This window comes from Salvelinus fontinalis, unplaced genomic scaffold, assembly GCF_029448725.1.
Source record: "Salvelinus fontinalis isolate EN_2023a unplaced genomic scaffold, ASM2944872v1 scaffold_0558, whole genome shotgun sequence".
Taxonomy (NCBI): domain Eukaryota; kingdom Metazoa; phylum Chordata; class Actinopteri; order Salmoniformes; family Salmonidae; genus Salvelinus; species Salvelinus fontinalis.
In genome coordinates, this window is record NW_026600767.1 from 48957 (window position 1) to 72334 (window position 23378).

At 40.2% G+C, this 23378-nt stretch overlaps 3 protein-coding genes across 3 annotated transcripts in view; all 3 read left to right on the forward strand.

Annotated features, from left to right (window-relative positions):
- Positions 1-9150, forward strand: part of LOC129846461 (zinc finger protein 658B-like) — a 42939-nt gene extending 33789 nt beyond the window's left edge. Inside the window, exon 3 of the mRNA XM_055914398.1 lies at positions 9072-9150. The gene's annotated coding sequence lies outside the window, so the exon portion shown is untranslated. The remainder of the gene's footprint in view (positions 1-9071) is intronic.
- Positions 1-17791, forward strand: part of LOC129846460 (zinc finger protein 239-like) — a 29233-nt gene extending 11442 nt beyond the window's left edge. Inside the window, exons 2-3 of the mRNA XM_055914394.1 lie at positions 9072-9323; positions 14498-17791. Of these exons, the coding sequence (XP_055770369.1) occupies positions 9072-9323; positions 14498-16068 (1823 nt within the window). The 3' untranslated portion in view covers positions 16069-17791. The remainder of the gene's footprint in view (positions 1-9071; positions 9324-14497) is intronic.
- Positions 6183-23378, forward strand: part of LOC129846463 (zinc finger protein 501-like) — a 31216-nt gene continuing 14020 nt past the window's right edge. Inside the window, exon 1 of the mRNA XM_055914402.1 lies at positions 6183-6261. The gene's annotated coding sequence lies outside the window, so the exon portion shown is untranslated. The remainder of the gene's footprint in view (positions 6262-23378) is intronic.

Here is a 23378-nt window from a genome sequence, read left to right on the forward strand (position 1 = left end):
TTGGACTGATCATGTCAACATCATACTTTCAAAATCTGAGCTAGCAGTCATCATCATGAATTAAGTCGACAATCTACTGGCAAATCCTTTTTAATCTTTGTCATATGAAGAGAAATAATGACAAATTATAGATAAAGTATCAGTGCTCATCGGCCGTTGGACATTAACAGTACACAACAAGTTGGAAATTGCAAATTCAACAATGAGTGGTTTGTCAGGGAATCAGTGGCTAACTGCAAGCATTGCAAAGCAATCATTAGCCTGCTATTCAGTGGAGTGGCTCTGTGGTCTCAAGTCTAAGATTAAGGGGCTCTTTTCCTAGTTTAAAATTGTAAACGTTCAACATTGGCCGTGCTGTCAATGAAGCTTGATTTGTGCCGCGCTCAAAACAACTTAACTCATTACTGCAAAATCTGACTTGAGTGAGTTCAAGACAACTGGGAACTCGAGGGGAAAAACAAGCTACGACTGAGAAAATAGGTTTTAAACTTTCATCCAACTCGGAATTGTAAATTGGGAACTCGGGCCTCTTTCTACAGCTACGACCTGAAGATCACTGACGTCATCATGATTACATTTTTTCCCCGCGAGTTCCCAGTTGTCTTGAAAGCACCATAAATCCAGAGAATGCCAGACTTTGATGACAAAATATGCCCACGAAGGACTGCTGCGCCACCTTCCTGTTCATTTGAGCACAGCATAACAAGGTGAGTCCAAAAATGTCTTGTCTGCTCCTGCATAAATGATGTAATATTCCAGGGAAATGTGTATACTGTAGCTAAGAAAGTAATACTAAGTGTATGTTGTGTAGTAAGATGTTAGTAGCCCATGTGCCTCACCCTAATAATTTGGTCTATTTTCACCTCTTAATTTTGCCTACTGTTCTGACTTGGTGGTTCACATGTAGCCTATAACCTGTTTTTGAGAAATGTAATCATTGAATATTGCAAGAATTTTCATTGTCTGCGTGTATGCCTTTTATTTATCCTACGGTTCTGACTTGGCGTACAGGGAGAACACTGTAAGAACGGCCCATGTTCTGAATTTTGTCGCTGTGCATTTCAAAAGTGCTGAGCAAATAGTTATATTGACTACGTCCGTCCTATTTCGCTCATGAATGTCTTAATCGAAATTACGTTTTGCCTTTTATCCGCTTGTCGTCCCCTTATGCCATAGTTTGTACATCTCAATTGTCAGTAGAAACCACATTTGTTTAATCAAGTCAGCCATGTTTTTTTAGAAGACAGTAAATAAGGCTGAATGAACTGTTTCGTTGCCAGACAAGGCTCCGCTGATAGCCAGGTGTAGCAGTGGTAAGTTGTTTGGACTATGCTTTTCGGTCAGCTTTATGTAACAGTTTGTGGGCACACTTTCTCACCGGTATAGTGCAATTAATGTATTGTTTAGAAATGTGTTGTGTAGTGGCTTTGCTGGCATGCATCCCACTTTTTAATTTAATCTTTATTTAATTAGGCAAGTCAGTTAAAAAAACAATTATTATTTACAATGACTGCCAAACCCGGACGATGCTTGGCCAATTGTGCGCTTCCCTATGGCACTCCCAATCACGGTCGGATGTGATTTAGCCTGGATCCGAACCAGGGACTGTAGTGATGCCTCTTGCACTGAGATGCAGTGGCTTAGACCCCTGCGCCACTCGGAGCCCTTAAAAGGTTTGCGCCCAACGTGGGGTAGGAGTTTGACGACACAGGCGGGGAGCACAGCCAACAGAGATTTGAGAAATGTTTTCGTACCCTTCTCCAGATCTGTGCCTCGCCACAAACCTGTCTCGAGGCTCGACGAACAATTTCTTCAACCTCATTGCTTGGATTTTGCTCTGACATGCACTGTCAACTGTGGGACCTTATATAGACAGGTGTGTTCCTTTTCCAAACATGTCCAATCATTTGAATTTACCACAGGTGGACTCCAGTCAAGTAGAAACATCTCAAGGATGATCAATGGAAACAGGATGCACTTGAGCTCAATTTGGAGTCTCAGAGCAAAGGGTCTGAATACTTACCAAATAAGGTATAAATTTGCTAAAATTTCTAAAAACCTGTTTTCGGTTTATCATTATGGGCTATTGTGTTTATATTGACGAGGGAAAAAATGCATTTAATCAATTTTCGAATAAGGTTGTAACTCAACAAAATGTGGAAAAAGTCAAGGGCTCTTATATAATGCCCTGTATATGCTTCAAACAGATGTAAGGTTCTGAAGTGGTAAACACAATGACATAATGGAAAATGCATGTCCAATGGTTCTCTGTATTAGTATTACCAACATTAAAACACCTACAGTGGGGAGAACAAATATTTGTAACACTGCCGATTTTGCAGGTTTTCCTACTGTAACGGCAGTCTATCTCTTCCTCCTCTTCGGACGAGGAGAGGCTAGAAGGATCGGAGGACCAATATGCAGAGTGGTAAGTTTCCATGATTTTAATATCCACGAAAACAAGATACAATACAAAATAACAAAATAACTAACCGTAACAGTCCCGTGTGGCACAAACACTGACACAGGAAACAAACACCCACAAACCAAACGTGAAACCCAGGCTGCCTAAGTATGATTTTCAATCAGGGACAACGATTGGCAGCTGCCTCTGATTGAGAATCATACCAGGCCGAACACAAAACCCCAACATAGAAAAACACACATAGACAACCCACCCCAACTCACGCCCTGACCATACTAAATAAATACAAAACAAGGGAAATAAGGTCAGGAACGTGACACCTACTTACAAAGCATGTAGAGGTCTGTCATTTTTATCATAGGTACACTTCAACTGTGAGAGACGGAATCTAAAACAAAAATCCAGAAAATCACATTGTATGTTTTTTAAGTAATTAATTTGCATTTCCACCTCCATGCTTAATAAAATTCAATTTCTTAAGTAACCATCTGTCTTAGGTAAGTTTTTCTGGTTACATATCACACTATTTTGAGAGTCCCTGATTTATATTTACTATGTTACATCTAGTCTATGAGACGAGGCTGCACCTTAAAACCTGTTTGGGCTGCAAACCCGATGTCGGAACGAAAATGACAACAGCTGCAGGGCGCGAAATTCAAAATCTATTTTTTAAAAATATTTAACTTTCACACATTAACAAGTCCAATACAGCATTTGAAAGATAAACATCTTGTCAATCCAGCCAACATGTCCGATTTTTTAAATGTTTTACAGAGAAAACACCACATATATTTATGTTAGCTCACCACCAAATACAAAAGTGGACAGACACGTATGATTATGATTATGATGTATGAATTATGATTCAAGTAGCATGCACAAGCCAACCGAAATAACCTAAAACCAACCTAAAGAACCCAGAAAAAACTACCTCAGATGACAGTCCTATAACATGTTACACAATAAATCTATGTTTTGTTCATAAAATGTGCATATTTTAGCTATAAATCAGTTTTACATTGATGCTACCATCATTGCTACAGCATAGCTACAGTCTGAAATCAGACGGGAGTAGCCAGAGAAAATACAGACACCAACGTCAACTACTAATTACACCTCATAAAACATTTCAGAAAAACATATGGTGGATAGCTAATGAAAGACAGATATCGTGTAAATAGAGCCAATATTTCCGATTTTTGAAGTGTTTTACAGCGAAAACACAATATATCGTTATATTAGCTAACAACATAAGCTAGCATACGGCAGCATTGATTCTAGTCAAGCGCTAGCGTAGCACAGTTAGCACAGTTAGCATAGCACAGTTCGACAGATATATGAAAAAGCATCCCAAATTGGGTCCTTATCTTTGTTGATATTCCATCAGAATGTTGTAACGGGGTCCAATGTCCAGTACAGTCTTTAGTTGGGTTCCAGAACGAAATATTTCCCTCTTTGGTTAGCAAGCACCACGGCTGTGCGGCGCTAATCTTTCTGTCTTCAAAAAATTCTTCCAAAACATCACGTCTAAAGTCCAGAATAAATTGCAATAATATAATTAAAGTATATTGAAAAAACATACTTTAGGATGATTTTGTGACATGTATCAAATAATATCGTAGCAAGAGATCATATTCACCTTTATCGAGCTTCTTCCAGGAGCCGAGTCCAAATTCTGCCTCCCGCCCTGAATTTTTTTTTAACTGCGCAGGTCTCACAAGAAGGTGTGGTATTCAGTCCATGGACGAGATATTCGACTGCTTTCAACTTTCACTTCCGCATTACACCCAGATGAAGGCGTATGACGTGTTTCTACGGTCCTAAGTGTCATGACCTTTTATAGACAAGGTCTTAAAGAGACACATCGCATTTTGGAAATCTCAATTCGGCTGGGAAAATGGCTGTAAAAATAGTTCTGTTCGACTTAGAGAAATAATTCATTCCTTTTTAGAAACTATAGACTGTTATCTATCCAACAGTAGTAAATATATGCATATTGTAAAATCAAAAATTTCTTAAGAGGCCGTTTGAAAATGTGCACATATTTTCCAGTTTTTTCAATATTCACCCTGCAGCCTGAAGAAGTTTTAACCTACATTATAAACACGCAGATCAAGAGGTGTGTTTTCCCTTCAAAATCTGCATGTGGCATAAGCTCACCCACCTCACAGCATGAATCTAAAATGGTTAACTTTGGCTGTGAGTGATGGGAAAAATCAGACTCTAAGGCATTACTTGAATAATTCAAAGGATGTTTTATTTACAAACTTGATAACTAATGGTCTTTTTTAATTGACTTCGCTATGGGGCCTTCAATGGGAATTGGGCCGTGCTTCAGCTGAACTGCAGTACGGAAAATGCCCTCGGAGCACAGTGGAAAGCATGCTTATAGACTGGAAGCCTGCCCCCTTGATCCGAGAAGGGTGTAATTGCCGACCGCAATTAGGGGCGTTCTCTGATATCGGGTGTTTCATGATATCTAGTTTACACCAATTGATGCTCCCCATTGGTCCGTGGCCGTTTCTTTTGCGTTGGAACAACACTTGTTGACAGATGTAGCATTGTAGCTAAGCCTAACCCTTTTCCTAACCTTAATCTCAGTCTCCTAACCGCCACGTTAGTTATCCAAACCTGCATGGTAAACAAATCCCTAACCCTCACCCTTTTCCTAACCTTAACCTGTGTCGCCTAACCTGCCATGCTAATTCACCTAACTGCCACTTTAATTATCCTAACCTGTTATGTATGCTATGTGCCTACTTCAATAAAAAATACAAAATAAATTCCATCAGTTTCATAACACCGGATCTGACCAATGGCATTTATCAATTTTTCTTATATCAGGGAACATCCACATCAAGAAACTGTACAGTAGTTCTCCTACTGGGAGGCGCGGGAAATAGTTGAAAGAGCGATTGGTGCTGAGGAAGCTATGGCAGTGGATGGCCAGCAACCTGTTGAGATTCATAACGTCGTTCACCAGTTGAAGGATACCGATTGTAGATGAATTGTATTTGCAGCTGAAAGGTTTTTGGGAGTTCAGAAATGAACATTGGAAGCATTTCAGGCAGTGGTGGAAAAAGTACCCAATTGTCATACTTGAGTAAAAGGAAAGATAACTTCAGTCCTTACCTATCAAGGTAAAAGTGAAAGCCACCCAGTAAAATACTACTTGAGTAAAAGTCTAAAAGTATTTGGTTTAACATATACATAAGTATCAAAAGTAATTTGTGTTTAGTGAGTCCGCCAGATCAGATGCAGTAGGGATGCTTGAATTGAACAATTTTCCTGTCCTGCTAATCATTCAACATCTAACGAGTGCTTTTGGGTGTCAGGGAAAATGTATGGAGTAGAAAGTACATTATTTTCTTTAGGAATGTAGTGGAGTAAAAGTAGAAGTTGTCAAAAATATCAAAAGTAAAGTACATTTACCCCCAAAAACTACTTACGTAGTACTTAAAATATTTGTATTTAAGTACTTTACACCACTGATTGCAGGGAATACTGACTGAAGATGTTCCTCCCTACGAGGCCCATGACACTGTGTAGGGATATGATTTGAAGAGAACTGTGACTGAAGGAGTGGGATGTTTTATTTTTGCATTTTGTTTTGATGTCGTTGCTTCTGCAATGGACATGTATTTCTTTCTACAGTTTACTAACCGTACAGTAGGTGGCGGTAGACACGTTATATTTCTGTAAATGTCAGTATACCAGAGAAGAAGATGACGCTGTTGTACTGTCGTAGTGGGGAACAGGAAGTTCCAGGTGGAAAACGACAGAACTGTCTTGTTATGTCGATAGTGGTTGTGTCCGTTTCAACTGTATTATTGTAGGTATGTAATAGCACGTTTAAACTTTCTAATGTCGAAATAATATATAATATGATATGTAACAAATCCGTCAAGGTATTTTCACGTTTGGTAAAGGTTTTAATTGTGTGTGTTATTTTGGGGTCAAGTGTGAGTGAAGAACGTGATTAAAAACGATTTTACAAGTCACTTAGGTAGACTTTGGGTTCGCCTGAGTGTATGTACATAATTTCCTCAACGTAATTTCATAAAGATTCCACTTATTTGAGTTCGTTTTTACATGTTCTTGGTTTTGTGTAAAATGTTGTTTATGAGCTGGTAAATAGTCTCGTCCGAACCGTCCTGATCTCGCGAGTTTACATACACTGTTTCGTTAGTGTAAGCTAGGATAGTCAGGATAGGTCGGAGGTCAAATGGCGGCGTCAACGGTTTCGGTCGTCTCTCTAGGAGTTTGCTCGTGGTGACATGGCGATACGAGGCTGTGTGATGGAGTGTCAAAATAGAGGGGAGCTAACTGAAGTTATCCTTCACCATTTGGAGAGTGAGGCCAACTGCATGGAATGGCGTCGATTCATGCGGATTAATCGGAACACGTATCAAACTCATTCCATGGAGGACCAAGTGTCTGCGGGTTTTTGCTCCACCCTTGTACTTGATTGATGAATTAATGTCACTAATTAGTAAGGAACTCCCCTCATCTGATTGTCTAGGTTTTAATTGAAAGGAAAAAAATTAAACCCGCGGAGACTCGGTCCTCAATGGAATGAGTTTGACACTCCTGAAACAATGGAAATGGAGAGAGTTTGAGAAGCAACAGCTGTGCTGGAATGCGATCAATGTGGGGGACAGTTGTGATGATATGGAGCGGGAGGATGAGGGCCTAGAATGTGAATGGTCTGTAGTGGAAAGACATAGGAAGAACAGAGATAATGGTACTGGAAGCAGAGGTGCATGTAGTATAGAAACTCTAAAGAGGCCCAAGGTAGGGAGCTAGAGTAATAATGTGTCACAGTGGAAAGTTGGGATGGTGTTTGAGGAGACCACAGGGCCTCATTTACACCCTATTTGATTAACCAAGGCCATAAAAAGAGAGATGAAGTTAAATTGGGCTGCATCCGTGTAAATGATAACTTGTTTTGAACTAGCCTACCTGGTTAAATAAAGATGAAATTAAACATTTAAAATGGTAGATTGTTAATATCTTGTGCTAGTCAGGTTCAGCAAGGGAAGATTATTCAATTGGAAAATCATAATGGGACGAAGCTCAGAAGCCATGACCCTGGAGCTTATGCTAAATTGAAGGGAGTAATCTGAGGTCCCAATATCTATGTCCATGGATGATATTGTTAAAGAACATGTGAAGGAGACCGAGTGGTTGAAGCCTAAAGGTTGATCAGTAGGAAAGAGGGTTAAAGAAGTGAAAGCTTATCAGTGCTGTTGAGGTTTGAGAAGGTTTTGTCTGGAAAAGTACAGAATAGGATTCCTTAGCTTCCATGTCAGAGAATTTGACCCAGCCTCATCAATCAACCAATCAAATGTATTTATAAAGCCCTTCTTACATCAGCTGATGTCACAAAGTGCTGTACAGAAACCCAGCCTAAAACCCCAAACCGCAAGCAATGCAGGTGTAGAAGCACAGTGGCTTGGAAAAACTCCCTAGAAAGGCCAGAACCCAGGAAGAAACCTTGAGAGGAACCAGGCTATGAGGGGTGGCCAGTCCTCTTCTGGCTGTGCTGGGTGGATATTATAACAGAACATGGCCAAGATGTTCAAATGTTCATAGATGACAAGCAGTGTCAAATAATAATAATCACAGTGGTTGTCAAGGGTGCTACAGGTCAGCCCATCAGGTGTAAATGTCAGTTGGCTTTTCATAGCCGATCATTCAGAGTATCTCTACCGCTCCTGCTGTCTCTAGAGAGTTGAAAACAGCAGGTCTGGGACAGGTAGCACGTCCGGTGAACAGGTCAGGGTTCCATAACAGAACAGTTGAAACTGGAGCAGGAACAGTGAATCATCACAGTGTTTTTAAAAGCCAAAGAATGGGACATGTAGCTGTTGAGTGAAAAGATGTGCCAAGTGTGGTGGGGAACATGATTACGGTGAATGTTGGAGCAATGTGACGGTTAAGTGTTGCAATTGTGTGGAGGACGCAGAGAGCAGCATTTGGTGGATGCCAGGTGCAGAGAGATGCTCAGAGATATAGAATCCGTCATGATGTATCATATGCAGAGGCTGTAAGACAGACTGGTGGAACTGCAGTGCAGTAAGAGGACCTACTGTCAGACTGATGGAGCTTCCATGGTTGGTCCCATAGTAAGAGGACCTACTGTCAGACTGATGGAGCTTCCATGGCTGGTCCCGTAGTATGAGGACCTACTGTCAGACTGATGGAGCTTCCATGGCTGGTCTTGTAGTAAGAGGACCTACTGTCAGACTGATGGAGCTTCCATTGTTGGTCCTGTAGTAAGAGGACCTACTGTCAGACTGATGGAGCTTCCATGGCTGGTCCCGTAGTAAGAGACAAGGTTATTCAGGAAAATAGTACATGGTGCTGCCTGAAACATACTGCAACCTTGTACTAAATGGTTTTTGAGTCATTTATGCATTTATGTGAATTTAGGAAATCTACTATAGATTAAGTGCTCTTATGTTGTGCAATTTAAAATGTGTACTTTGTGTCTAATGTGAATGAATGTTTTGTCAAGGATTAGCTACCTGATCTGCTGAAATGAGATAATTGAACAAGAAAAAAGAGAACATATTTTTACAGAATAAAGTGCCAGAACTGTCAAGAAAATAACTTTTGTGTCCGTTTGTCTTTATTACTACAGGCCGACTCAGATTAAGTCTGAGGCCGGTAACATCAACAGTGAGGACAAACCCAGCTTGCCACTCTCCTTCCACACTGAGTAGAAACCTACAGTCACTGGGTCCTGATTGTGACAGTGGAGCCCAGTTTGCACCGCAGGATCCAGAGATGGCATCAGTGAAGCTGGAGGACTGCAGTCAAACACTGGAGCGGAATGTCAACATTAAAGATGAAGAAGAAGAGGAGGAGAAGATTAGGACAACTGTTAGTCATGGTAAGAGCAGGTTCTATCTATAAGTTATCTTCATAAGTTATGACCAGTCTATTGCTAGGTTGAATTCTGTAATTCTGACATTACACATCCCTGAACACCTCAAGACTTCACAGCAAAGCAAAACATTTTAAAACTTGTAACGCCTGCCTTTTCCCAGACATTGTTTTAAGAACGTTGAAAATGTTTAATGCCCTCAATCACCTTGTTAGGCATATCACATTTCAAAATAGGCCATGGCATCATTACTGTCAATATTGAATTATAATTTGTTTGCTGCACAGAATATCAGATCTCAACAACGATTGGAGAAGTGATGAACATAACCAGTAGACTACCACATCCTGATGATTTATATCTCATACATATATATTTAATATTTTCTATATCAAGTTGTAGAAACATCTCAAGGATGATCAATGGAAACAGGATGCACCTGAGCTCAATTCAAAAGTTTGGGGTCACTTAACTCCAGTCTCATCGTCAACAGTGAAGAGGCGACTCCGGGATGCTGGCCTTCTTGGCAGAGTTGCAAAGGCCAGTTTTATTGCTTCTTTAATGAGCACCACAGTTTTCAGCTGTACTAACATGAATTCAAAAGGGTTTTCTAATGATCAGTTAGCCTTTTAAAATTATAAACTTGGATTAGCTAACACAACATGCCATTGGATCACAGGAGTGATGGTTGCTGATAATGGGCCTCTGTACGCCTATGTAGATATTCCATAAAATATCTGCCGTTTCCAGCTACAATAGTCATTTACAACAATAACAATGTCTTGACTGTATTTCTATTCAATTTGATGTTATTTTAATTGGCAAACAATGTGCTTTTCTTTCAAAACAAGGATATTTCTAAGTGACCCCAAACATTTGAACAGTAGTGGATATTTAATATTTTATATATCAAGTTGTAGAAACACCTCTAGGATGATCAATGGAAACAGGATGCATCTGAACTCAATTTTGAGTCTCTTGTTTAAAAAAATATATAATTTGCAAAAATTTCTAAACTTGTTTTAGCTTTGTCATTATGGGGTATTGTGTGTAGATTGCTGATGATATTTTTGTATCTAATTTTAGAATAAGGCTGTAACATAACAAAATGTGGAAAAAGTCAAGGGGTCTGAATACTTTCCGAGGGCACTGTCAGACCCCTTCCCATTTTTCCCGTTTTGGTACGTTACAGCCTTATTCTAAAATTGATTACATGTTTTTCCTCGTCAATCTACACACAATACCTCTTAATGACAAAGCAAAAACAGGTTTTTAGAAATTCTTGCAAATTAAAAAAAAAAAATGATAAGGATTTCTTATTTACGTAAGTTTTTCCAGACCCTTTGCTATGAGATGATCCTTGAGATGTTTCTACAACTTGGAGTCCACCTGTGGTAAATTCAATTGATTGGATATGATTTGGACAGGCACACACCTGTCTATTTAAGGTCCCACAGTTGACAGTGCATGTCAGAGTAAAAAAACAAGTCATGAGGTCGAAGGATTTGTCCGTAGAGCTCCGTGACAGGATTGTGTCGGCACAGATCTGGGGACCGGTACCAAAACATTTCTGCAGCATTAAAGGTCCCCAAGAACACAGAGGCCTCCATCATCCTTCAATGGAAGAAGTTTGGAACCACCAAGACTCTTCCTAGATCTGGCCACCCGGCCAAACTGAGCAATCGGGGGAGAAGGGCCTTGGTCAGGGAGGTGGCCAAGAACCCGATGGTCACTCTGACAGAGCTCCAGAGTTCCTCTTTGGAACTCTTCCTCTATGTAGAGTGCCCAGATGGAAGCCACTGCTCAGTAAAAGGCGCATGACAGTCCGCTTGGAGTTCGTCAAAAGGCACCTAAATGACTCTGACCATGAGAAACAAGATTCTCTGGTCTGATGAAACCGAAATGTAACTCTTTGGCCTGAATGCCAAGCGTCATGTCTGGAGCAAACCTGGCACCATCCCTACGGTGAAGCATGGTGATGGCAGCAGCATGCTGTGGGGATGTTTTTCAGCAGCAGGGACTGGGTGACTAGTCAGGATCAAGGGACAGATGAACGTAGCAAAGTATAGAAAGATCCTTGATGAAAACCAACTTGAGAGCGCTGGGACCTCAGACTGGGGTGAAGGTTCACCTTCCAACAGTACAACGACCCTAAGCACACAGCCAAGACAACGTGGGAGGGGCTTCGGTACAAGTCTCAATGTCATTGAGTGGCCCAGCCAGAGCCCGGACTTGAACCCGATCAAACATCTCTGGAGAGACCTGAAAATAGCTTTGCAGAGACGCTCCTCATCCAACCTGGCAGAGCTTGAGAGGATCTGCAGAGAAGAATGGGAGAAACTCCCCAAATACAGGTGTGCCAAGCTTGTAGCTTCATACCCAACAAGACTCAATGCTGTAATCGCTGCCAGAGGTGCTTCAACTAACTATTGTGTAAAGGGTCTGAATACGTACGTAAATGTAATATTTCAGTTATTTCTAAAAACCTGTTTTTGCCCTGTCATTATGGGGTATTGTGATGTCATTATGGGGTATTGCGATGCCATTATGGGGTATTGCGATGCCATTATGGGGTATTGTGATGCCATTATGGGGTATTGTTTGTAGATTGCTGAGAAGAAGAAAAAACGATTTAATCAATTTTAGAATAAGGCTGTAATGTAACAAGACGTGGAAAAAATCAAGGGGTCTGAATACTTTTTGAATAAATTGTAGATCTTATTTCATGCTACTGAGACTTGGATGGCACCAGTATTGCCAGCATTTGTTTTATTCACTGGGTTATCTGGAGTGATCAGAGAGTAGACTAAAGAAGTGAAGTAGACAAACTGCCAGTGTTTTTGAAGTTATATGAAATGAGTCTGTGTAGTTACTAACCCTTGTGATGTTGAGTGGAGGATGATATAGCTCATCATTTTCACGACTTTTGCCTCTTTTTAGTTTTTGACTCCTACCCAGTTTTAGAATAGTTTTATTCCCATTCCCATACAGCCTACTGAAATGAATACATACACTACCGTTGAAAAATCTAGGGTCACTTAGAAATGTCCTTGTTCTTGATAGAAAATTACTTTTTTTCCCTCCATTAAAATAACATCAAATTGATCATTAATACAGTAGACATTGTTAATGTTGTAAATGACTATTGTAGCTGGAAACGGAGGATTTTTTTTTTTATTGGAATATCTACATAGGTGTACAGAAGCCCATTATCAGCAACCATCACTCCTGTGATCCAATGGCATGTTGTGTTAGCTAATCCAAGTTGATCATTTTAAAAGGCTAATTGATCATTAGAAAACCTTTTTGCAATTATGTTAGCACAGCTGAAAACTGTGGTTCTGATTAAAGAAGCAATAAAACTGGCCATCTTTAGACTAGTTGAGTTTCTGGGTCATTTGTCGGTTCGATTACAAGCTCAAAATGGCCAGAAACAAAGACCTTTCTTCTGAAACTCGTCAGTCTATTCTTGTTCTGAGAAATGAAGGCTATTCCAGGCGAGAAATTGCCACGAGACTGAAGATCTCGTACAACGCTGTGTACTACTCCCTTCAAAGAACATCGCAAACTGGCTTTAACCAGAATAGAAAATGGAGTGGGAGGCCCCGGTGCACAACTGGGCAAGAGGACAAGTACATTAGTGTCTAGTTGGAGAAACAGACGTCTCACAAGTCCTCAACTGGCAGCTTCATTAAATAGTACACGCAATACAACAGTCTCAACGTCAACTGTGAAGAGGCGACTCCGGGATGCTGGCCTTCTAGACACTATTCTGGTTAGAGACTGTTTGCGCTGTTCTGTGAAGGGAGTAGTACACAGCGTTGTACGAGATCTTCAGCCGTTTCCAGCTACAATGGTCATTTACAACATTAACAATGACTACACTGTATTTCTGATCATTTTGACATTATTTGAATGGACAATTTTTTAAATTTTCTTTCAAGAACAAGGACATTTGTAAGTGACCCCAATCTTTTGAATTCATTCATTTATTTCACCACTAATGGTAGTGTATTTATTTGTATATATATATATTTTTTTGAATTACCTTTATTTAACTTCCTTAGCAAACTGGTTATTGTCCTGAATTTCAGATGACTGGCGTGCCCAAAGTAAACTGCCTGTAAACTGCCCAGAAGCTAGGATATGCATATACTAGATAGCATTGGATAGAAAACACTCTGAAGTTTCTAAAACTGTTAAAATAATGTATGTGGGTATAAAAGAACTGAAATGGCAGGCGAAAACCTTAAGGAAAATCCTTACGGATTTTTTTTTTGTGGAGGTCACAGGTTTTTTTCAATGCTTGCCAATGGGATATACAAATAGATAGGACCCAGATTGCAGTTCCTATGGCTTCCACTAGATATCACCAGTCCTTAGAATGGGTTTCAGGTATTTGTAGTTTTTCCAAGGTGTCCCCCATTAGAAAAGTAGTCATGTTGCGCGCATCAACGAGAGTGCGCTCTTTGTTATTTATTTTCGCTATTGAACAGACTATTCTCCGTCTTAAATATGATTTTTTATTTAGATATTAGAATACCTGAGGATTAATTAGAAACATCGTTTGACTTGTTTGGATGAACTTTACTGGTAACCTTTTGGATTTGTTTGTGTGCATGTTGAACGAGTTAATTACTGAATCAAGCGCGCCAACTAAACTGACATTTTTGGGATATAATGAAAGACTTTATCGAACAAAACGACCATTCATTGTGTAGCCTGGGACCCTTGGAATTGCAATCAGAGGAAGATCTTCAAAGGTAAGTGATTTATTTAATTGCTGTCTGTGATTTTGAAAACAGGTTAACTAGGCAAGTAAGTTAAGAACAAATTCTTATTTTCAAGGATGACCTTTTACCTTGTCAGCTCAGGGATTTGATCTTGCAACCTTTCGGTTGCTCTAACCACTAGGCTACCTGTCACCCGGTATGGCCAGAAGAGGAATGGTCACCGCTCTGAGCCTGGTTCCTCTCTAGGTTTCTTCCAAGGTTCCTGCTTTCTAGAGATTTTTTTGTGGCCACTGTGCTTCTACATCTGCATTGCTTGCTCTTTGTGGATTTTCGGCTGGGTTTCTGTTAAGCACTTTGTGAAAACTACTGATGTAAAAAGGGCTTCATTAAATACATTTGATTGACATGTATATCACACCAACTGACTGGTTCTTCTGATGTTCACAGGATACCATGTTGAGACATTCTCTACATCCAGAGATCAACAGCAGGAAGATCAGAGAGATAAGAAGTCTCATCACTGCCCACATTGTGAAGAGATTTTCCCATTTCTATCAAAGCTAAAAATACACCTAAAAATACACACCGGAGAGAAGCCTTACTCCTGCTCTGACTGTGGAAAATGTTTCAAAACATCAACTCAGCTAAAACTTCATCAGAGAACACACACAGGAGAGAAGCCTTATTACTGCTCTGACTGTGGAAAACGTTTTAAAACATCAACTCAGCTAAAAGTTCATCAGAGAACACACACAGGAGAGAAGCCTTATTACTGCTCTGACTGTGGGGCAAGTTTCTCTCATCTGGGCACCTTACAAGCACACCAACGTATACACACAGGAGAGAAGCCTTATTACTGTTCTGACTGTGGAACTAGTTTCTCTCAATTTTCCCACTTAAAAACACATGAACGTGTACATACAGGAGAGAAACCTTACGTCTGCTCTGAATGTGGAAAATGCTTCACAACATCAAGTGATCTAAAAGTTCATCAGAGAACACACACAGGAGCGAAGCCTTATTCTTGCTCTGACTGTGGAAAATGTTTTAAAACATCAAATGTACTGAAAGTTCATCAGAGAACACACACGGGAGAGAAGCCTTACGTCTGCTCTGACTGTGGAAAGAGTTTCTCCCAATTTTATACCTTAAAAACACATGAACGTATACATACAGGAGAGAAGCCTTACTCCTGCTCTGACTGTGTAAAATATTTCAAAACGTCAACTGAGCTAAAAGTTCATCAGAGAACACACACAGGAGAGAAGCCGTATTACTGCTCTGACTGTGGAAAATGTTTAAAAACATTAAATGAGCTAAAAGTTCATCAGAGAACACACACAGGAGAGAAGCCTTACGTCTGCTTTGACTGTGGAACTAGTTTTTCTCAACTTTCCCATTTAAAATCACATGAACGTATACATACAGGGGAGAAGCCATACTCCTGCTCTGACTGTGGAAAATGTTTTAAAACATTATATGAGCTAAAAGTTCATCAGAGAACACACACAGGAGAGAAGCCTTACGTCTGCTCTGACTGTGGAAAATGCTTCACAACATCAACTGATCTAAAAGTTCATCAGAGAACACACTCAGGAGAGAAGCCTTACGTCTGCTCTGACTGTGGAACTAGTTTCTCGCAACTTTCCCACTTAAAATCACATGATCGTATACATACAGGGGAGAAGCCATACTCCTGCGCTGACTGTGGAAAATGCTTCAAAACATCAACTGTGCTAACAGTTCATCACAGAACACACACAGGAGAGAAGCCTTATTACTGCTCTGACTGTGTAAAATGCTTCACAACATCAGCTAAGCTAAAACTTCATCAGAGAACACACACAGGAGAAAAGCCTTACTCCTGTTCTGACTGTGGTGTGAGTTTCTCTCGGCTTGATACCTTAAAAACACACCAACAGATACATAAAGGAGAGAAGCCATACTCCTGCTCTGCCTGTGTAAAATGCTTCAAAACAGCAACTGAGCTAATAGTTCATCAGGGAACACACGCATGAGAGATGCCGGCTTACGTCTGTTCTGACTTTTGGGTGAGTTTTTCTCACCATAGCAACTTAACACACCAATGTATACACACAGGAGAGAAGCCTTACTCCTGCTCTGTGGAATGGTGGGCGTGTAACTCAAACTTCTAGCCAAAGTTTGCGTGTTTGAATCTCATCAAGGAGGACTTTAGCATTTTAGCTAATTAGCAACTTTGCAACTACCTACTACTTTTAGCTATTACTTAGCATGTTAGCTTAGCATGCAACTACTTAGCATGTTAGCTAACCTTTCCCCGAAACCCATTTAACTCTACCTTAAACCCCTCACCCCTAACCTAAGTAACGTTAGCAACAACAAATTGGAATTCGTAACATATCATACATTTTACAAGTTCGCAACATATTGTATGAATAGCAATGCGTAAAATAAAATACGAATTGTAATTCGTAACATACGATACGTCCTACAAGTCGTATTATACTAAACAGCAATTTACAGTTCGTATAAGGATATCAGTCAATTGAAATAAATGTGGCCCTAATCTATGGATTTCACATGACTGGGCAGGGGCTCGCCATGGGTGGGACTTGGGAGCCAGGCCCAGCCAATTAGCATGAGTTTTCCCCCACAAAAGGTCTTTATTACAGACAGAAATACTACTCAGCCCCCCCCCCCCCCCCCCCTCCCCTCTCCAGACAATCCTGCAGGTGAAGAAGTCTTGGGCTGCCGTGGTTACATGTGATCTGCAGTTGTGAGGCCGGTTGGATATACTGCCAAATTCTCTAAAAGGACGTTAGAGGTGACTTATGGTAGAGATATAAATATTGAGTTCTCTGGCAACAGCTCTGGTGGATATTCCTGCAGTCATCATGACAATTGCACATTCCCTGAACTTGAGACATCTGTGACATTGTGTTGTGTGGCCTTTTATTGTCCCCCAGCACAAGGTGCACCTGTGTAATGATAATGCTGTTTTATCAGCATCTTGATATGCCACACCTGTCAGGTGGATGGATTATCTTGACAAAGGCTGAAATGCTCATTAACAGGGATATAAACAAAGTTGTGCACAACATTTGAGAGACATTAGCTTTTTGTGCATATGGAACATTGCTGGATTTTTTTATTTCAGCTCATGAAACCAACACTTTAGATGTTTGGTTTATATTGGTAGTCCAATGTAATGTAACCAAACATACTAAATGGAGTGGCACTGATGCTTTTTGTATAATATAATATGTTTTGCTCTGGGACCACGTTGTCCCTCTGCAGTATTCTGTGGGAAAGAGCTAGTATACACTCTTTTTATTGAACCTTTATTTAACTAGGCAAGTTAGTTAAGAACCAATTCTTATTTACAATGATGGCCTAGGAACAGTGGGTTAACTGCCTTGTTCAGAGGCAAAACAACAGATTTTTACCTTGTCACCTCGGGGATTTGATCAAGCAACCTTTTGGTTACTGGCCCAATGCTCTAACCACTAGGCTACCTTACGCCCCTAACATGTATCAGATAGAGATGGTGTGATGATCACTTTTCACCACTAGTTTGGGGGGATTGTTTTACAACTTTATTTAATGAGACACAGTTTATGAAATGAATACATGTGTTTATTAATTTTCTTTAAAACTAGATGAGTTATTTTAGTTACTGATCATGAATGTGTTTGGATAACTGCATTGAAGCAAACTTTATTGATCTGCTAATGAAAAATAAAGTTACATGAATATGTACTGGTCAACCTCTTCTTCTCTTTAGTATTCAGTTCTTCATATTAGATCTGACAGTATGAATGGTTCTTGTGGTTGTATTCAGTTCTTCATATTAGTGTCAGATTATTATTACTATTATTATTATTTGAATTAATATTGTTATTATTTGTATTTTTTTTGGGGGGGGGGGTATTATTTAAAGACGTAGGGTTTCAGACCTTTTCGGGCAGATGGGCAGGGACTCTGCTGTCCTACCATCAGAGGGAAGCTGGTGCCACCATTGGGGTGCCAGGACAGAGAAGTGCTTTGACTGGGCTGAGAGGGAGCTTGACCTCCTTTAGCAGTGGGACGGCCATGAGACCAGAGGTGGCAGAACTGAGTGCTCGGGTTGGGATGCAGGGTTTGAGCATAGCCTGAAGGTAGAGATGGGGCAGTTCCTCTTGCTGCACCGTAAGTAAACACCATTGTCTTGTAGTGGATGTGAGCTTCGACTGGAAGCCAGTGGAATGTACGGAGGCGCAGGGTGACATGGGGGAACTTGGGAAGGTTAAACACCCAGACGGACTGCAGTGTTCTAGATAAGTTCAGTGGCGACCCATCATTCAGGGCAGGTGAGCCACCTCTTTTGAGCCCCACAGTTTTAGCGTAAAAAAGTGGAAAAAAATGATCTGTTTGCAACCAATGTAAAAAAACATGTAATTGAGTTGTTAATAAAGCCGTATACAAACATGGTCTCTTTTTGTTTTCTTGAGTAAGGCAGCTCCAAAATGCAGGTCTTTCAGCCTAGCTCAGTGCTTTCTGTGGAGGTGGGGCAAGCCAGCAGAAAATACGCGCAGCTTGTGCGCTGTGATTGGCTCAGTGTTCTGTCATTCATGGGGACAATATGTCACTGCCAAGTCTAAGGGTAGAACTTGAAAATTCAAGCCCCTTGGGTGCTGCCATAGAGTTACATTGGATGTGCCCATCCAAGAAGGCTCAAGGTCGTTGTCCACAGATAAAATAACGTCAAATCATGTGATATCTACAGTCGCTTTGATTGGACTGATCATGTCAACATCATACTTTCAAAATCTGATCTAGCAGTCATCATCATGAATCAAGTCGACAATCTACTGGCAAATCCTTTTTATTCTTTGTCATATGAAGAGAAATTATGAGAAATTATAGATAAACGTATCGGTGCTCATCGGCCATTGGACATAAACATTACACAAGTTGGAAATGGCGAATTCAACAATGAGTGGTTTGGAAGGAATCAGTGGCTAACTGCAAGCTTTGCAAAGCAATCATTAGCTTGCTATTCATTGGAGTGGCTCTGTGGTCCCAGTCTAAGATTAAGGGGCTCTTTTCCTAGTTTAAAATTGTAAACATTCAACATTGGCCATGCTGTCAATGAAGCTTGATTTGTGCCGCGCTCAAAACAACTTAACTCGGTACTGCAACATCTGACTTGAGTGAGTTCAAGACAACTGGGAACTCGGGGGGGGAAACAAGCTACGACTGGGAAAATACGTTTTGACCTTTCATCCAACTCGGAATTGTAAATTGGGAACTTGGGCCTCTTTCTACAGCTACGACCTGAAGATTACTGACGTCATCATGATTCCATTTTTCTTCAAGTTGCCAGTTGTCTTGAAAGCACCATAAATCCAGAGAATGCCAGACTTTGATGACAAAATATGCCCACGAAGGACTGCTGCGCCACCTTCCTGTTCAAGTGAGCACAGCACAACAAGGTGAGTCAAAAAATGTCTTGTCTGCTGCTGCATAAATGATGTAATATGCCAGGGAGATGTGTATACTGTAGCTAAGAAAGTAATACTAAGTGTATGTTGTGTAGTAAAATGTTAGTAGCCCATGTGCCTCACCTTAATAATTTGGTCTGTTTTCACCTCTTCATTTTGTCTCCTGTTCTGACTTGGTGGTTCACATGTAGCCTTTAACCTGTTTTTGAGAAATGTAATCATTGAATAATGCAAGAATTTTCATTGTCTGCGTGTATTCCTTTTATTTATCCTACGGTTCTGACTTGACGTACAGGGAGAACACTGTAAGAACAGTCCATGTTCTGAATTCTGTCGCTTTGCATTTCAAAAGGGCCCCACAAATAGTTATATTGACTACGTCTGTCGTAGCTCGCTCATTAATGTCTTAATCGAAATTACAGATTTTCTCTTATCCAATCATGTTCAATCATTTGAATTTACCACATGTGGACTCCAGTCAAGTTGAAGAAACATCTCAAGGATGATCAATGGAAACAGGATGCACTTGAGCTCAATTTGGAATCTGAGCAAAGGGTCTGAATACTTTTGCAAATAAGGTATTCATTTTTATACATTTGATAAACAAAATTTGATAAATTCGCTTTGTCATTATGGGGTATTGTGTGTATATTGATGAGGGGTAAAAAAATGCATTTAATCAATTTTCGAATAAGGCTGTAAAGCAACAAAATGTGGAAAAAGTCAAGGGCTCTTGTATAATTCCCTGTATATGCTTTTAAGGAACTGAAGTGATAAACATAATGGCGTAATGGAAAATGCATGTTCAATGGTTCTCTGTATTAGTATTACCAACATTAAAACACCTAGGTAGATCAGTGGTTATCTCTGTGTTAGTATTATCTCTGTATTACCCACATTATAACACCTAGGTAGAGCAGTGGTTATCTCTGTATTAGTATTATCTCTGTATTACCCACATTATAACACCTAGGTAGAGCAGTGGTTCTCTCGGTATTAGTATTATCTCTGTATTACCCACATTAAAACACCTAGGTAGAGCAGTGGTTATCTCTGTGTTATTATTATCTCTGTATTACCAACATTAAAACACCTAGGTAGATCAGTGGTTATCTCTGTGTTAGTGTTATCTCTGTATTACCCACATTATAACACCTAGGTAGAGCAGTGGTTCTCTCGGTATTAGTATTATCTCTGTATTACCCACATTAAAACACCTAGGTAGAGCAGTGGTTATCTCTGTGTTATTATTATCTCTGTATTACCAACATTAAAACACCTAGGTAGATCAGTGGTTATCTCTGTGTTAGTATTATCTCTGTATTACCCACGTTAAAACACCTAGGTAGATCAGAGAGGACAGAGCATGTGGCTTTGCAACACACAGGTGTTTCATCTCCACACTGGGATGATTTTAACAGTGCAACGCCACACAGGCCTCATGCCGCTCAGGTAGGAGAGTACCAGAAATAAATGAATAAAAAACACAAAACAATTGAAGGAACACAGTCACCAACAATATATCCCTGGCGTCAATACTTTCAACTGGCTCAGCTCGCTGTTACAGTACAGCACCACCAAATTCCATTTATTAAGTAACTGTCTGTCTTATGTAACCATAAAAACGTAATATATCATACTATTTTGAGAGTTCCAGATTTATATTTACAATGTTACATCTAGTCTATGAGACGAGGCTGCACCTTAACCTACATTATAAACACGCAGATCAAGAGGTGTGTTTTCCCTTCAGCATCTGCATGTGGCATAAGCTCACCCACCTCACAGCATGAATCTAAAATGGTTAATAACTTTTGCTGTGATTGATGGGAAAAATCAGACGCTAAGGCAATTACTTGAATAATTCAAAGGATGTTTTATTTACAAACTTGATAACTAAATTGTATTTTTTTTATTGACTTCGCTATGGGGCCTTCAATGGGAATTGGGCCGTGCTTCAGCTGAACTGCAGTACCGAAAATGCCCTCTGAGCACAGTGGAAAGCATGCTTATAGACTGGAAGCCTGCCCCCTTGATCCGAGAAGGGTGTAATTGCAGACAGCAATTAGGGGCGTTCTCTGATATCGGGTGTTTCATGATATCAAGTTTACACCAATTGATGCTCCCCATTGGTCCGTGGCCGTTTCGTTTGCGTTGGAACAACACTTGTTGACAGATGTAGCATTGTAGCTAAGCCTAACCCTTTTCCTAACCTTAATCTCAGTCTCCTAACCGTCATGTTAGTTATCCAAACCTGCATGGTAAACAAATCCCTAACCCTCACCCTTTTCCTAAGCTTAACCTCAGACTCCTAACCTGCCAAGCTAATTCACCTAACTGACACTTTAATTATCCTAACCTGTTATGTATGCTATGTGCCTACTTCAATAAAAAAATAAATTCCATCAGTTTCATAACACCGGATCTGACCAATGGCATTTATCAATTTTTTTTTATATCAGGGAACATCCACATCAAGAAACTGTACAGTAGTTCTCCTACTGGGAGGCGCGGGAAATAGTTGAAAGAGTGATTGGTGCTGAGGAAGCTATGGCAGTGGATGACCTGCAACCTGTTGAGATTCATAATGTCGTTTACCAGTTAAAGGATACCGATTGTAAAGATTAATTGTACGTGCGGCTGAAAGGTTTTTTGGAGTTCAGGAATTGACATTGGAAGCATTGCACGCAGTGGTGGAAAAAGTACCCAATTGTCATACTTGAGTAAAAGTAAAGATACTTGAGTCCTTTCTTATCAAGGTAAAAGTGAAAGCAACCCAGTAAAATACTACTTGAGTAAAAGTCTAAAAGTATTTGGTTTCGACATATACATAAGTATCAAAAGTAAATGTAATTGCTAAAATATACTTATGTATCAAAAGTAAAAGTATAAATAATGTAATAAATAAAACCCTACTCCTCCACCAGAGCGTCCAGTGTGGCTCTGAACGCTCCGAGAGCGATACGAACTGACAATCTGACAACACTCTGAATTTCCGAACGCCCAAGCGCACTCTGGCACTCCAGGGGCCTGTTGCACAAAAGTAGAATTAAGACATCCGGGATAAATGACTCAGCTGAGCTCAATGAAGCCAAAACATGTGCGTCCAGGCTTAATTGGTTGCACAAAGACCAAGCCAGGATGAGCAGACACGGATTCATTAAGCCAGGTGAAACCAATCCTGGATAGGTGCGCGCTCACGGCTCACTCAAATAGACCCCGCCACAGATCACAGATTAACTGATTTACCATGGCAACTAGAGCCGCGTACTTTTCCCCGTCGGAAGCACAAATCCTCATGGAGGCATACGAGGAGGTAAAAGATATAATTAAGAAGAAAGGCAACACCGCCACAGTGATAAAGCAAAGAGAAAAAGCGTGGCAAAGTATTGCAGACCGCCTGAATGCGTAAGTAGTGCACAATTACACAGTCACCGCTCCGCTGAAACATCACAATTACAATTCAAATATTTAATTCACATCTCCAAAAATGCAGTTGTACTGTAATTATGAAACGGTTAAATTTTTAATTGAAATGCACTGCAGATATGAGTGAAATTGTGTAAAGTAACTCCATCACACTGTATAAAGCTATGATAAATTTTTTGATATTTTTACTGAAAACAAGACAAAAATACCAAGTAATTTTTTGCAGTGTGACTCCATTAAATGTGTGTGTGTGTGTAGATTAAACATGAACGGGCCAAAACGGACATGGCAGCAGGTCAAAATCAAATACAAGAACATTCTGCAGAATGGTATGGTCCCTGACTAATATTTAACAAAGCACAAGCATATATTGTACCCAGAAGGTGCCTGCTCACACATTGTCTGTACTGTTTTAGCAGTGAAAAAGAATACCC